General features: G+C 50.1%; 1 protein-coding gene across 1 annotated transcript in view; it reads left to right on the plus strand.

The window, feature by feature from the left end:
• Positions 1–526: 526 nt before the first annotated feature.
• Positions 527–13,715, plus strand: part of ecrg4b (ECRG4 augurin precursor b) — a 34,219-nt gene continuing 21,030 nt past the window's right edge. Inside the window, exons 1-2 of the mRNA XM_084327907.1 lie at positions 527–662; positions 2,464–2,511. Of these exons, the coding sequence (XP_084184033.1) occupies positions 587–662; positions 2,464–2,511 (124 nt within the window). The 5' untranslated portion in view covers positions 527–586. The remainder of the gene's footprint in view (positions 663–2,463; positions 2,512–13,715) is intronic.

The following is a 13,715-nucleotide window of genomic DNA, read 5'->3' on the forward strand; positions in this document are numbered from 1 at the left end:
TGGACAATGCCTAGGCTAACCGGCACTGTCCGCTTCCATTCATTGTGCTAAGCTAGGCTAACGTGCAGCCAGATATCTTTCTACTGAACGCACAGAGAAGAAACTGGTATCTATCTTCTCGTCTCTTCTCTGGAGAAGACTGTAAGCTAATTTCCCAAAATGTCGGCGTGTTCCTTTAAACTGGGAAAGTTAGATCCAAAGTACAGTAAAACTCATTATATAACCTTTCTATAGGCTAAAAGTGAACCCCTTGCTCTGTCTATTGTGAACCCAACCACACAGGCCGAGGACAAAGCTGACCCGAACGCCGACATCACCAGGTGCTGCCCATCAACAACCTCTATATACGACCAGCGTCCCTTTCCCTGTTGGAACCCATGGAACGCTCACCGACCGCGGGTGTCACGTCCTCTTTCTACTTCTCAACGGCATTCCTTCAACCGGCACAAGCAGGTCTGTGGAATGTTTGCTGTCTGGGCTCTCGGGGGCAGAGTCTCGACGACTCCCCTTCTCCTTCGGGCTAACGGCTGTGCCTGTCTTTCGCTAAAGTTCCAGAGATCCAGGTTCCATTCGGCTGTAGGACACCATGGCGTCGTCAACCCACAGCCTCTGTCTTCGAGCCCTGCTCCTCACCTCTCTACTGGCGCACTGCGCTTATTCAGGTAAAATAAATAATAATCATTCCTCCATCTATTCCAGTGTTCAGTCGTTCAAAGGATCCCAGCCATTGTGTCCATATTGGCCGGTGTTGGAACCCATTGACCGTGCAGGATGTTCTGTATATAAAGACTTGTCACCGGGATGTTCTGTATATAAAGCGTTTTCCAGAAGTATTTTGACCTCATACTCTTTTCTGCTCACTTTGCCGTCTCCCTCGAAGAACACGTCGTAACTCTGTACCAGTCTCCAAACCACTCTTCGATTTCTTTGGACCGCTCAAGGTTAGAGCTGTACCTTTCCGAAGCCAGGTCAGGAGGTCGAAGAGACCCCCTCCCCCCCCAATGCTTTGGTTTAGGAGGAGGACAAGGGTCAGGGAGAAAAGATAGAAGAGAGGAAATGAAGAGCGTGGGGTCAGGGGTCAGAGGGGAGGGCGGCGGGCGACGAGAAAGAAAGGGCAGAGGGTTCACGGGCCTGAAGAAACTTAAGGGGGAAGGATTTATTGTTTACAGCTAATATTGTCAGATCCTTTGCATCCCCTTCATAGTGAGTTTGACAAGCTTCCATCTGGACGGTGCTATAGAGTTCCCCTAGCCTCCAAAAAACACATTTAAGAAGCCTTTCATCCCACATGCCTTTGCTCTGATGAATTCTTAGCTTTTCATTGTATCCATCGTACTGGTTAGGTACCTGAAGCTTTGTACAGTGTTGTATCTGTCTGTCTGTCTGTCTGTCTGTCTGTCTGTCTGTCTGTCTGTCTGTCTGTCTGTCTGTCTGTCTGTCTGTCTGTCTGTCTGTCTGTCTGTCTGGCTGGCTGGCTGGCTGGCTGGCTGGCTGGCTGGCTGGCTGGCTGGCTGGCTGGCTGGCAGCATAACGAGCAGCATAACGAGCAGAGACTCACTGTGATGGCGAACACTTCAGCTCAACTCAACCAATCCGGAACATCCGGGAACATCTGCTTTTGCATATCGATGCACCGTAAATAATTTGCACGTGACAACATCTCGTTAAGAGTTACAACGTCGTAGAGCGATATGGTCAAGGCCAAGCTGACGTTGGACCACTCGATGGTGAATTGCCTGAGTGATCGAGGAATGATGTAGTATACAGTTGTGATTGACATTGTGGTGCTGGTGCTCTGTTTCTGTGGGTTTAAACAAGTTTAATTTAAGACTTTTTAAGACCTTTTTAATACCACTTAGAGCTAAATGTAACTTCTTATGTGTTCCATACAAGCTCTTGCCAGATGCACCAAGCTCCCGGTATACAAACACATTTCATATATTTAATTATAATGATAGTAATTATATAATAAATAATCATTATTTCATCTCCTGAAGATGATGCCTCCCCCAAAGAACGTTTTAATACCTGTGCAAATGGAATTTAAGACTTTTCTTAATACCTTTTAAGGCCTACAATTGAGAAGTATGAATGTAATACTTAAGACCCTGCAGATACCCTGTGTTTATCTTTTTCTCGTCCAAAATGAGCCAGCGTTACATCGGTGTTTGAAAACAGTTGTTTTATTGTACACGTCCAGTAATGAATCCTAGATTCAACCCTCAATCACACACAGTTCAGTTTCAAGCTCCTGGTCCGTACGCTGACGTCACTGCCGCAAACGTCAGGATTTCCAAGAATGTATTTTGCCATCTGTAGACTTCTGAGAAGACCGTTCCCCAAGAAAATCATCATTATGAATCAAAAACGTTTGGAACCATCGGCTGGACCATCCGCTTTGGAATCTAATAACGATGTCTTGAAACCTAATTTTATCCCTCTGTTTTTCTCTGCGTATAACAGACAGCACACATGGAAGCAAGCTACACAGACTGCTAAAGAAACGCGATGGTAAGTATGGATAATGATGATGATGATGATGATGATGATGATGATGATGATGATGATTACATTTGTAATGTTGATCACACTCTTTGTGATCATAGGGGACCCTTTTTCCCCACATAAGGCCTTCTTTATTTAAGCATTACATCACGCGCAGGAGTGGTTTGTGAACAATAAACCATGCTAGGGGTGGTCGTTAGACCCCCCTAGGCATGGTTTATTGTTCACAAATCACGACTGCAAGTGGTGTAATGCTTTTATACAACTGCCACATTCATCCAACCTTATTGCTATACAATAAACACACATTAATCGAAGATTTATTGAAAAAACCATCCGCCAGAAAAAGTTGTTCCCACAACAACAAAAAAGACAAGTTGCCTCCATGTGGAAGCAGCTCGTAAGTGCATCCAACCAACTAACACATCCAACTGTGTGTTATTGGAATGATTGAGAGAAGTTGCCTCCATGTGGAAGCAGCTCGGAAGTGCATCCAACCAACTAACACATCCAACTGTGTGTTATTGGAATGATTGAGAGAAGTTGCCTCCATGTGGAAGCAGCTCGGAAGTGCATCCAACGGATCCAACAAACTAACACATCCAACTGTGTGTTATTGGAATGATTGATTGAACATTTTATTACCAGATGCAGAATGGGTACAATACAGTACGGCTCAATACACACAATTGTTAAGGGTATGCAGACCTACTTTCTATAGAACTTCATTCTTAGATGCTTCTATAGAAAGTAGGTAAAACAAATTAAAAAGTTTTCTTTGCCCTATAGGAAAAAAAATAATTCTTCGCCCTATTTTTTTATTTTTTTTTAACCTACTTTAGAGGGCCTAAACTTAACCAGTTGGAAACCAGGCGTACAGTAATAAAATCAACCAATCAATCAATTCAATAGACCATGCTCAGTTAAAACAGCATAGCACTCAGCTGCTTCTCTCTCAGTCTGACTCTCCCCCGCCGTTGCAGACAGGAGTGTGTGTGTGTGTGTGTGTGTGCGTGTGCGTGTGCGTGTGCGTGTGCGTGTGTGTGTGTGTGTGTGTGTGGGTGGGTGTGCCAGACAGTGTGAGAGTGAGCTCTGCAGTCAGGGGGAAGGAAGAAGACATTTTATTTTTTGCAAATAATCAATCAATCAATCCGCGATTTTTCTTTTGTTCTACAATGACTCATGACCCATCAATTACATCATCCAACATTGTTTAAAGGACTAAGACATTCGCCGTGACAGAATCGCTTTATATTTAGTCGTTATGACGCTATCAACATATCCATTTGTTAAAGATTATTGTCCGCCATCTTGTTTTCTCCGAAGAATCTGCACGGCGGAGTGATGTGATTCGGTTGTGGGCGGGTCCTGGGACCAGGAGCGTGGATTGTGCCCTATACATACGTGTAAATGGACTGTTTCAGCCAATCAGAATCGAGAAATTTGCATGCCGTTGTATAAATGTTAGGGTTTGTAACCGACCCCAAGCGCAACGGCACAGAGAGAGTTGTTTCAGAGTTAGCCAAAGCAAGGGCGTATTTATTCTCAGAGTCACAAGATAGAATTAGGTTGAGCAACAGAACAAACGGGGAATCTGGCATGTGAAGAATGTTGCGGCTCTGCAGATTCTCCCAGTAGGTGGTGGTGAGGAATTAGCTTGTGACGTCTGAGCCGCTCTGCAGATCCTCCCAGCATACACTCCAGGTGGAAACGGAGGGAGAGAGAGAAATCCCAGTTAGCCCAGCGCACAACAGAAACAGAGAGGTGACTGATCCAAATAAATATCCAAGTGACTTGATCTTCGGTGTGATACACACAGTTAGCAGAGTCCAGAGAAAAAACAATACGGTAATCCAAAGTGTAAATCCAACAACAAAAATTAGGTGAGAACAGTATAACAAAAACGGGATCTCTTCGGTGTTTCACAAACACACAAAAAACGGGTGATCCAAAAAGAACTGTTTCCAAAAACTCACCAGAGCGCAACCCGTAAAGCGGGCAGATAAACGAGGCGCAGCTTCGTACGGGGAATCAGGTTCTCCACAGGGATACTTCACGAAAGTCCTGGGGAGCAACAGACAGGGAACAGCGACGGGAAAAACAGGCAGATGCAGGGAATATTCAAAACGATCCAACATCGATACTAGGGGAATCAGGGTATATAAAGCCACAGGGCGCTGATGACAAGCTGAGACAGCTGCGGGATGAAATTGATCATTGCTCCAGAAGCGTGTGGTGGGAAGAGCACCAATCAACACGGCATCTTACAGGAAAGAAGCGTGTGGCGGGGAATGCAATTAATTAACAAAATACCTTAAAGGAACGGAGCGAGTGGGTGGGGAGCGGACCAAACCTCACAATAAAGCTTCACACATTGCACTTAGAGCCATTTGTTGAAGGTGCTGTAAGTGATATTTATTTTTTGACTAAAATAAGTGTTTTTTCAAGGACACATTTACTTAAACACCATTTTATTTCCACTTATTAGACCTTAGACCACTTATTTTAACATGTAGAACACTTATTTAACATGTAGACCACTTATTTAACAAGTAGACCGCTTATTTTAACATGTAGACAACTTATTTTAACATGTAGACCACTTATTTTAACAAATAAAAAAAATACCACTTACAGCACCTTTAAATAAAAAAATATACAGTGGGAGGAAAGACGTTGTGGAATTGAGCACATAGTAAAAAGCAGTAGCTGTCCTGTAACAGAGAACTATATATTGTATAATAACTATCACATGGTTATATTCCTCTCACCCTCACATCGTCCAGCTGTGGCCTGTATCAGGACCAGAGAGCAGGCCTACAGTACGTCAGACGCCTGGAGGAACATGTCACCTTGTGCACAAACACCTTCGCCCACCGACCCCTTCAGACCACTCACACCTGTCCGTCTCACGGCTCCCTCTCTCTCATGCAAGATGTCCACACTGTGCTCAGACGCTCAGTTGATTGATAACTGATAGTATCAGCTGGCGTTATGCTCGTTAATAATCCCAAAACAAGCCTTTTGTATTTATAGTGTGGCGCAACAGCTGCCTTCAGGCCCCACGGCGTCGACGGTCAGATGTATTTATCTTCTCCGTGATTGATGCCGACGTGATGTGAGGGCTGCGGGTGTGTGTGGATCACGAGCAGATAATAGGGACTCTTTTTTTTTTATCCACTTTTTCTCCTCTTTTACTATTTTTCTCCCATCCCAATTCCACTGTGCCAATTCTCCCCTCCCCTGTCTTGAACGTTGCTCGCATATGCCCCCCACTGGCCGGTTGTAGGGAGGATAGAAGCCTTGCATCACATGTCCCCTCCGATATATGTGGAGGCAGCCTGTCACATCTTTTCACCTGCCAGCGCGGACTCTCATTGGCGAGGTGTAACGTGTGGGAGGCTCACACTACCCCCGCCATTTCCTGTCTCTGCTGTGCAGGCATCCCCAACCGACCTGTAGGAGTCGCTGTCCATAACGTCCAGATTACCACCCATCGACTTCCACCCACTAACTCTGCCAATTGAGTTAGTATGACGGCTGGCCCAAACTGCTTATGCAGACATTAACACTTTAAGCGCCAGGGGTCGCTATGGGCGTTGGGCTGTTGTGTGCCAGCGCTCTGTTCAATGGGGATATATTCCGGTGTTTGCAGTGCTAAAACTATATTAAATATTATAGCTATGGATCTAATAACATTGTCGATTGTCAGTGAGTTTCTTCTGGTCAACATGCAAAAAACAGATATTTTTTTCATCCATACATTACCCTTTAATACCGTGGTGAATATGAGTATAGTTTTATATAGTGATTATGTGTAATCCCGGGAAACAACATTTTACTGCATTTCATTATAAATCGTGCCATTTCTCACCTGAATCAATAAAGGGTGGGGGGGAGGTCGTTTTTCTATGCTTCGATCGCTACCAACGGCATACATTACACAGTACATTACAGACACACGCGGGGATCGCGGTGAAAAAAATATCGGATCAACGCAAGATTGATAACATATAGTCCTTACCTTGTCTATGATGTACTGCAAAAAGAAGAATCCAATTATCTGATCGCCATTCCAAATACTGATCGCGATCGTGTGTCCAATGTTATCCAGCATTGCACATGAACGGGAGGGGGCGGGGACCCTCGTCGATGCCATCCCTATAAGCGCTTGTCTTGCTGGAGTATTTAGACCCCGCCCGCCCGCACCAGCTCGGCCCAGAAAACAAACCACATAGTTTAAAATTGAGTGCAATAGCGGCCACAAGGCGTTAGGCGGCGGTATTGGCTGTTTGCGATCTCAGAGCCATTCCCAATGATAACATCAGGCTGGATGGATGAATTATGAATGGATATAGTGAATAAAAGAAATAACAATTAAAACCCAATTTTTCTCGGGTTTGGCGCTCAAGCGATGGCGAGTTAACTCGATTTATCTCGGGTCTGGCGTCCATTGTGTGAAGGAGAAGGGGAAAAAGAAACAACACAAAACAACCTTTACAGGTGGAAGCCTCAAAGTGAGTATTTAAGAAAATAAATCAAGTCCAAAAAACAGGACAACACTCAATAAAGAGGTACAGTATAGTAGACAAATAAATAAGCCACAAAGGCACCTCCTAATAATGGAGTTTATATATTGAAAACGTAAAACAATAAACCTCCACTAAGGGAGTTTATGTGCCGTAGTAGACAGTTCCAAAAGAAACCCAACCAAAAAAGGCTCAGCCTCTATAAAACAAAGTGTAGAATAAATGTGAGGTTTTGCCCGCTGCTCACCACCTTTTCTCTGTTTCTTTAAAGCCTACTGTTAGAAATTCCCTTCTCACTCACTCTCTCTAGCCCCCACCCTCTCGTTCTTTACTCTCGTTTACTCTCAGTGGCCACACCTGGACTATTATCAATTACCTCTCGCACCTGTGGTGGCAGGCTAATTAGTTCCCCTGTGGGCTTTAAATACCAGGGCTCTTCCCCTCGTTTCGGCGTGGGGTCGTGTTGTATACTTGCCGAGTCATATTCTCTAAACATCTAGACTCTTTCGGGAGATCCTCTGTCTGCCTATTCTGTTCCATTCTCCGGCGTCGAGATGTTTGCTCCAGCCTTCGCCAGCTGTCGCCGTTGCCTGTGGGGGAGACTGGTCTGCGCTCCCTGTACTTCCACGGGAGGCACCCCAGCGTTCCACTACAGACCCCCGCGCAGCTGTTCGTCCTGACGCACATCCAGACCAGCGCAGACGCTCTCCAGTCCTCAGCGCGCAACGCGCATCTTCCAAGGACGCTCGAGCTTGGCACGCTCTCCAGACCAGCGCGCAACGCGCATCTTCCAGACCCTCGAGCTTGGCACGCTCTCCAGTCCTAAGCGCGCAACGCGCATCTTCCAAGGACGCTCGAGCTTGGCACGCTCTCCAGACCAGCGCGCAACGCGCATCTTCCAGACCCTCGAGCTTGGCACGCTCTCCAGTCCTCAGCGCGCAACGCGCATCTTCCAAGGACGCTCGAGCTTGGCACGCTCTCCAGACCAGCGCGCAACGCGCATCTTCCAGACCCTCGAGCTTGGCACGCTCTCCAGTCCTCAGCGCGCAACGCGCATCTTCCAGACCTTCGAGCTTGGCACGCTCCTCCGTACCAGCGCACAGACGCGCATCTTCCAGACCTTCGAGCTTGGCACGCTCTCCAGACCTCAGCGCGCCGACGCGCATCTTCCAGACCTTCGTGCTTGGCACACTCCTCCTCGCAGACGCACCCCGAGGCGTCTCACTGTTCCGACGCGCACACCAAGGTGTGGCGCGCACTCTGTTCCTCGGCTTCGTCAGTGGCTACCCGGTGGACGACATCCTCGCCACCGCCACTGTTCCGACGCGCACACCAAGGTGTGGCGCGCACTCTGTTCCTCGGCTCCGACAGCGGCTACCCGGTGGACGACATCCTCGCCACCGCCGTTGTTCCAGCACTCTGTTCCTCGGCTCCGACAGCGGCTACCCGGTGGACGACGCCCTCGCCACCGCCGCTGTTCCAGCGCTCTGTTCCTCGGCTCGGACAGCCAGCCACCCGGTGGCGATGCCCTCGCCCCGTTGCTGTCCCTGTACCATTACGCATACGCCTGGGTGAGTTTTGATTGTGATGTCACTCACCCAGCGTAGTGCCCTTGCCCCCCGTTCCCGCTGCTGTCCCTGTACCTTTACGCATACGCCTGGGTGAGTTTTGATTGTGATGTCACTCACTCAGCGTAATGCTTTTTGCCCCCGTTCCCGCTGCTGTCCCTGTACCTTTACGCATACGCCTGGGTGAGTTTTGATTGTGATGTCACTCACTCAGCGTAATGCCCCTTGCCCTCGTCTCGCTGCTGTTCCCCAGCGTATTGCCTCCGTTAGTTCTCTCTTAGTTATTAGTTTGGACATTTCATCTCCCACTCTGTTTTGTTCTCTCGTGGATATTATTTTGGACATTTCATCTCCCACTGTGTGTTTGTTCACACGAAGATAGTATTTACTTTGTTACTTTGTTTTGGACTGTTCTGCATCTGCTCTGTTTTTTCCCTTTGAATATTAACCCTCTCCTCTGTTCTGCAGAGCGGCCCAGATGTTTTCCCACCAGTCCCCAGTTCCTCCCTGTCCCCAGCCCGCCTCCGCGGTCCTCTGTCCCCAGTTCCTCCCTGTCCCCAGCCCGCCTCCGCGGGCCTCTGTTCCCTCTGTCACCAGAACCTGGCCCTCTGCTCCCCAGTACCTGTCCCTCTGTCCCTAGTTCTCCTAGTCCCTAGTCCTCTATCCCTAGTTCTCCTAGTCCCTAGTCCTCTATCCCTAGCTCTCCTAGTCCCTAGTCCTCTGTCCCAAGGCGTTCCCTTAACCTTCCCTTAGGCGTTCCCTTTTCCTTCCCATAGTGTTCCCTTTTCCTGCCCGCCTCTTAAAGGCACTTTACCTTCCCCTCTTGTGTTTCCAGTGTTTTGTGTTTTCTCCCTTAAAGGGACAGTGCCCTTTTTCCCTGTTTCTAAATAAATGTCTGTTTCTTGGCAAACCATCATACCTGTCTTGTGTTGTGCGATTGGGGTCGGTTACAAACCATAACAGTACGACCCCACCAAATCGACGACCCCAGCCAGCACAGACGGTGTATGTTGAGTTTGCCTTTTTTTTTTCTTGTTCCCTCTAGCTCCCCTGTTAGCCCTGTTAGCTTCCCTGTTTGCCCAGTTTAGCTTCCCTGTTAGTCCTGTTTAGCTCCCTTGTTAGCCTGTTACTCCCCTGTTTAGCTTGTTAGTCTCCCCGGTTAGCTCCCCTGTTTGCTTCCCGTTTTGCCCTGTTTGACCGCCCTGTAGCTAGCCATGCCCTGGCGGCTAACCCAGTTTTCCTCTGCATGGTCCCGGTCTGCTAGCTTGGCCCCGGCTGTTAGCACAGCCTCTATGTTAATACAGCCTTGCAGCTGGCATAGGCCCTGTAGCTAGCCAGGCCCAAGCAGCTAACCCGGTCCCTCTGCATGGCCTCCATTTTTTTTGTGTAGTTTATCCCACTGCTAGGACTGCCCTTTCAGCTAGCAAGGTCAGTTTTTCTCACACAGCTAGGACTGTCCTTCCAGCTAGCTTGTGCTCTCATGCTGGTCCAGCCCTGTCTGCCAGCCTAGCTCCGGCAGCTAGCGCAGCCTCTATGTTGATGTAGCAGTACAGCTAGCATAGGCCCTGTAGCTATCAGTGCCCTGGCAGCTACCCTTTCCCTCTGCTAGCCTGGCTCCGGCAGCTTGCGCAGCCTCTATGTTGATGTAGCAGTACAGCTAGCATAGGCCCTGTAGCTATCAGTGCCCTGGCAGCTAACCTTCCCTCTGCTAGCCCCTTCCCGGTGCTTCCATGGTTACCCCTTAGCTACCCTGCTTGCCCCTCAGTTCCTCTAGACCAGTTGCTCTAGACCAGTTCTCTAGACCCAGTTTCTCTAGACCAGTTCTCTAAACCAGTTCTCTAGACCAGTTCTCTTGCCCAGTTCGCTAGACTAGTTCTCTAGACCCAGTTCCTCTAGACCAGTTGCCCCTCTGCTACCCTAGTTACCCCTCGGCGACCCTGTTTCTTTTGCTAGCCCCACTCTTGTGGTGGCTTCCCCTGCTGGCTTGGCCAGTACCTCTTGTTTTGCCCCCTGCCACTCTGTCTGTATTTGTTTTGGGTCGCCGGGTGGCTCCCGTTGAGGGGGGGGTACTGTGAGGTTTTGCCCGCTGCTCACCACCTTTTTTCTGTTTCTTTAAAGCCTACTGTTAGAAATTCCCTTCTCACTCACTCTCTCTAGCCCCCACCCTCTCGTTCTTTACTCTCGTTTACTCTCAGTGGCCACACCTGGACTATTATCAATTACCTCTCGCACCTGTGGTGGCAGGCTAATTAGTTCCCCTGTGGGCTTTAAATACCAGGGCTCTTCCCCTCGTTTCGGCGTGGGGTCGTGTTGTATACTTGCCGAGTCATATTCTCTAAACATCTAGACTCTTTCGGGAGATCATCTGTCTGCCTATTCTGTTCCATTCTCCGGCGTCGAGATGTTTGCTCCAGCCTTCGCCAGCTGTCGCCGTTGCCTGTGGGGGAGACTGGTCTGCGCTCCCTGTACTTCCACGGGAGGCACCCCAGCGTTCCACTACAGACCCCCGCGCAGCTGTTCGTCCTGACGCACATCCAGACCAGCGCAGACGCTCTCCAGTCCTCAGCGCGCAACGCGCATCTTCCAAGGACGCTCGAGCTTGGCACGCTCTCCAGACCAGCGCGCAACGCGCATCTTCCAGACCCTCGAGCTTGGCACGCTCTCCAGTCCTAAGCGCGCAACGCGCATCTTCCAAGGACGCTCGAGCTTGGCACGCTCTCCAGACCAGCGCGCAACGCGCATCTTCCAGACCCTCGAGCTTGGCACGCTCTCCAGTCCTCAGCGCGCAACGCGCATCTTCCAAGGACGCTCGAGCTTGGCACGCTCTCCAGACCAGCGCGCAACGCGCATCTTCCAGACCCTCGAGCTTGGCACGCTCTCCAGACCTCAGCGCGCCGACGCGCATCTTCCAGACCTTCGTGCTTGGCACACTCCTCCTCGCAGACGCACCCCGAGGCGTCTCACTGTTCCGACGCGCACACCAAGGTGTGGCGCGCACTCTGTTCCTCGGCTTCGTCAGTGGCTACCCGGTGGACGACATCCTCGCCACCGCCACTGTTCCGACGCGCACACCAAGGTGTGGCGCGCACTCTGTTCCTCGGCTCCGACAGCGGCTACCCGGTGGACGACATCCTCGCCACCGCCACTGTTCCGACGCGCACACCAAGGTGTGGCGCGCACTCTGTTCCTCGGCTCCGACAGCGGCTACCCGGTGGACGACATCCTCGCCACCGCCGTTGTTCCAGCACTCTGTTCCTCGGCTCCGACAGCGGCTACCCGGTGGACGACGCCCTCGCCACCGCCGCTGTTCCAGCGCTCTGTTCCTCGGCTCGGACAGCCAGCCACCCGGTGGCGATGCCCTCGCCCCGTTGCTGTCCCTGTACCATTACGCATACGCCTGGGTGAGTTTTGATTGTGATGTCACTCACCCAGCGTAGTGCCCTTGCCCCCCGTTCCCGCTGCTGTCCCTGTACCTTTACGCATACGCCTGGGTGAGTTTTGATTGTGATGTCACTCACTCAGCGTAATGCTTTTTGCCCCCGTTCCCGCTGCTGTCCCTGTACCTTTACGCATACGCCTGGGTGAGTTTTGATTGTGATGTCACTCACTCAGCGTAATGCCCCTTGCCCTCGTCTCGCTGCTGTTCCCCAGCGTATTGCCTCCGTTAGTTCTCTCTTAGTTATTAGTTTGGACATTTCATCTCCCACTCTGTTTTGTTCTCTCGTGGATATTATTTTGGACATTTCATCTCCCACTGTGTGTTTGTTCACACGAAGATAGTATTTACTTTGTTACTTTGTTTTGGACTGTTCTGCATCTGCTCTGTTTTTTCCCTTTGAATATTAACCCTCTCCTCTGTTCTGCAGAGCGGCCCAGATGTTTTCCCACCAGTCCCCAGTTCCTCCCTGTCCCCAGCCCGCCTCCGCGGTCCTCTGTCCCCAGTTCCTCCCTGTCCCCAGCCCGCCTCCGCGGGCCTCTGTTCCCTCTGTCACCAGAACCTGGCCCTCTGCTCCCCAGTACCTGTCCCTCTGTCCCTAGTTCTCCTAGTCCCTAGTCCTCTATCCCTAGTTCTCCTAGTCCCTAGTCCTCTATCCCTAGCTCTCCTAGTCCCTAGTCCTCTGTCCCAAGGCGTTCCCTTAACCTTCCCTTAGGCGTTCCCTTTTCCTTCCCATAGTGTTCCCTTTTCCTGCCCGCCTCTTAAAGGCACTTTACCTTCCCCTCTTGTGTTTCCAGTGTTTTGTGTTTTCTCCCTTAAAGGGACAGTGCCCTTTTTCCCTGTTTCTAAATAAATGTCTGTTTCTTGGCAAACCATCATACCTGTCTTGTGTTGTGCGATTGGGGTCGGTTACAAACCATAACAGTACGACCCCACCAAATCGACGACCCCAGCCAGCACAGACGGTGTATGTTGAGTTTGCCTTTTTTTTTTCTTGTTCCCTCTAGCTCCCCTGTTAGCCCTGTTAGCTTCCCTGTTTGCCCAGTTTAGCTTCCCTGTTAGTCCTGTTTAGCTCCCTTGTTAGCCTGTTACTCCCCTGTTTAGCTTGTTAGTCTCCCCGGTTAGCTCCCCTGTTTGCTTCCCGTTTTGCCCTGTTTGACCGCCCTGTAGCTAGCCATGCCCTGGCGGCTAACCCAGTTTTCCTCTGCATGGTCCCGGTCTGCTAGCTTGGCCCCGGCTGTTAGCACAGCCTCTATGTTAATACAGCCTTGCAGCTGGCATAGGCCCTGTAGCTAGCCAGGCCCAAGCAGCTAACCCGGTCCCTCTGCATGGCCTCCATTTTTTTTGTGTAGTTTATCCCACTGCTAGGACTGCCCTTTCAGCTAGCAAGGTCAGTTTTTCTCACACAGCTAGGACTGTCCTTCCAGCTAGCTTGTGCTCTCATGCTGGTCCAGCCCTGTCTGCCAGCCTAGCTCCGGCAGCTAGCGCAGCCTCTATGTTGATGTAGCAGTACAGCTAGCATAGGCCCTGTAGCTATCAGTGCCCTGGCAGCTACCCTTTCCCTCTGCTAGCCTGGCTCCGGCAGCTTGCGCAGCCTCTATGTTGATGTAGCAGTACAGCTAGCATAGGCCCTGTAGCTATCAGTGCCCTGGCAGCTAACCTTCCCTCTGCTAGCCC

This window comes from Notolepis coatsorum (assembly GCF_963971535.1).
Source record: "Notolepis coatsorum genome assembly, chromosome: 1".
Lineage (NCBI taxonomy): Eukaryota > Metazoa > Chordata > Actinopteri > Aulopiformes > Paralepididae > Notolepis > Notolepis coatsorum.